Source organism: Phytophthora parasitica (genome assembly GCF_000247585.1).
Source record: "Phytophthora parasitica INRA-310 unplaced genomic scaffold supercont2.39, whole genome shotgun sequence".
Taxonomy (NCBI): Eukaryota; Oomycota; class Peronosporomycetes; order Peronosporales; family Peronosporaceae; genus Phytophthora; species Phytophthora nicotianae.
In genome coordinates, this window is record NW_008649025.1 from 11026 (window position 1) to 13223 (window position 2198).

Genomic DNA, 2198 nt, shown 5'->3' on the forward strand with positions numbered 1-2198 from the left:
GTACTTACCGTGGGTACAAATCAGATGATGTGTCATCAGTAGATTGAGTCCTTGTCGGTAGATCGTGTATCCAAATGATTGCACCATGTCGATCCACTTCGATGATTACGTAATCCACGCGGATGGTGACGTAATCACTGATGCACCGTCGCCGACCACGAGTCTCAGGGCTGAATCGGGTCACTTCCCATCAATCAGCTTCTTGTTCGCAAAGGCCAACTGGCGCTTCACCACAATCGTCCCCTGAGTGAGAGTCCACAGTACCAACTGTCGGGCTTCACTCACCAATCTTAGTCTCTCGCGACAACTTCTCGCCTGCGTCATCACTCGCCTCCGGTGTCAGCGTCACCACGGCCCCATGTCTTCCGGTACGTCCACTCTCTTACGTCGCTGGCCTCCCTCCGTTGCTAACTCGTGCCCTCCGTAGACAACGGCGCTTTCGTTGACCTCACGTCCTCGCCCTGCTCTTCTCCTCGCTCTGTCGCGCGCCGCGGCCCAGCCGTTGTGTCGACTGTCGAGCTGGCCGATCCTTCGCTGGACCTTGCCGGTGTGCGGGCCTCGCTGAGCGCGTTGCAGCAGGCCGTCGACCAGACCGAGGCATTGCGCGAGCTTCGTTCGAATCATGAGGCTCTGCGCCGCGAGTTTCTGGCTTCACGTCCTCGTGCGGAAGATCTGGATCGTTAGATTGCCGATGCAGCCAATGCTGCGTCTCCGTAAGTGCTCTTTTGTCAGCACAAGTACGATATGGTTCGCCACAAGCTGGAATCTACCCTGACGGAGCTCGCTGACTGCCTGAATGCGCTGCAGGAGCGTCTGGACAATTCTAGCGAGCTTGAGGCCTGCCGTCTTCGATATCGCGATTTGAAGCTCCGCTATAATGAAGCCGTATCGGAGTTCCACGATCGGATCTCCACCTTGGAGGCACAGCTGGCTGCCGCTTCCTCGTTTGGCGTGATCATTCCGCCCGATACAGCCCGTCGCATAGCTGATCTGGAGTTCCAGCTCGCACGGTCTCAGTCCGATTTACAAGTAGCGCGCGATCGACAGTCTGCCCTTGCCTCGGAGCTTCGCGAATCCACTACGTCCCACAAGACTGCTCAGGCCGAGGTGGCTCGCCTCGAGGCCGCGATCGAGCACAAGGTCCGTCGCCTCCGTACTCTGCGTGATAACTACGAGCGTCGCTTGAGGGTGGCCAACACCACGATCGTAACCCATACAGCAGAGCTCGGTCGCTTGCACGATCGGGTATCGACACTGGATCCGGACCTCCAGAAGGCTTCTCAGCGTGCTCAGGCGGCAATCTCTCAGCGTGATCAAGCCAGGGCGGCGCATATCGCTACCCGTGAGTACTGTCTGCATATCTTTTTCCGGTGTCGCACTAATTTGTATCTTGTGTCACAGAGGATCGTGTCTCAGCGGCTCGAGATAATATCGCGCGGCTGGAAAAACGAATTAACCAAGTCGAGAGGCCACAGAAATCGCGTCAGGATCTCGGGTCCGCGCTCGCCAAGCTTCAGCAAGAGAAGGATGCTCTGGCAGTTCAAAGAGATGAGTCGTTCGGCCAGCTTGGCGAGCGTTTCATGGAGGTCACCGATCTACGGGCTGAACGGCACCAGGCGCAGGAGAGGTTGTCCAACATTGCGTCCCTTCTCCCTTCTATGCTGAGCCACAAGCGAGCGCGCTCTGAGTCCGAGTCTCCGGCCCAGTCTACCCGTGTCTCCAAGGCCGCTCGATCGACTTCAGGTCCCTTCCCGGCTGGCGCTTCGAGTCATGCCTCTGCGTCTAGACCCCGATCGAGCTTCTGTCGGCCGTGGCTGCCGGCCGGAAGACTGAAGGGTCGGTGTTATCTCCTTCATCCACTGGTCCCCCTGATCGTCTTCCTCGATCTGTTCGATCGACCGCTAAGAGTGGTGGCGGAGGTGTTTCGTCGCTCCCTGTAGCTTCTGAGGCAATCGTGCATTCTGACAGTGACGAGAGCTCCTCCGGCGCATCCAGTTCAACTCACGTCTTCGATTCGGACGTCGCGAGAAACGACAGTGGTTCTCCGGAGTCGAGTCGCGCCAAGAACGAGTTTGGGATGCCATCCGGTCCTCTGTCGGACGCTGAGCTGGCGGCTTTGCAGCCTACTACGTTTCCTCGATCGGAGTGGATCCCCGGTTATCGCGATCGTCGCAGCTTTCGCGGCCACGACATCGTCC

General features: G+C 58.2%; 2 protein-coding genes across 2 annotated transcripts; both read left to right on the top strand.

The window, feature by feature from the left end:
* Positions 1 to 358: 358 nt before the first annotated feature.
* On the top strand, positions 359 to 684 carry PPTG_14203 (hypothetical protein; the record flags this gene model as incomplete). The annotated part of the gene is made up of 2 exons (XM_008910744.1): positions 359 to 368; positions 428 to 684. The coding sequence occupies 2 exons, from the start codon at positions 359 to 361 to the stop codon at positions 682 to 684; spliced, it is 267 nt and encodes an 88-aa protein (XP_008908992.1).
* A 60-nt stretch (positions 685 to 744) lies between these two features.
* Positions 745 to 1940, top strand: PPTG_14204 (hypothetical protein; the record flags this gene model as incomplete). Its single annotated transcript, XM_008910745.1, has 2 exons — positions 745 to 1342; positions 1402 to 1940. The coding sequence occupies 2 exons, from the start codon at positions 745 to 747 to the stop codon at positions 1938 to 1940; spliced, it is 1137 nt and encodes a 378-aa protein (XP_008908993.1).
* Between the last annotated feature and the right edge of the window lie 258 nt (positions 1941 to 2198).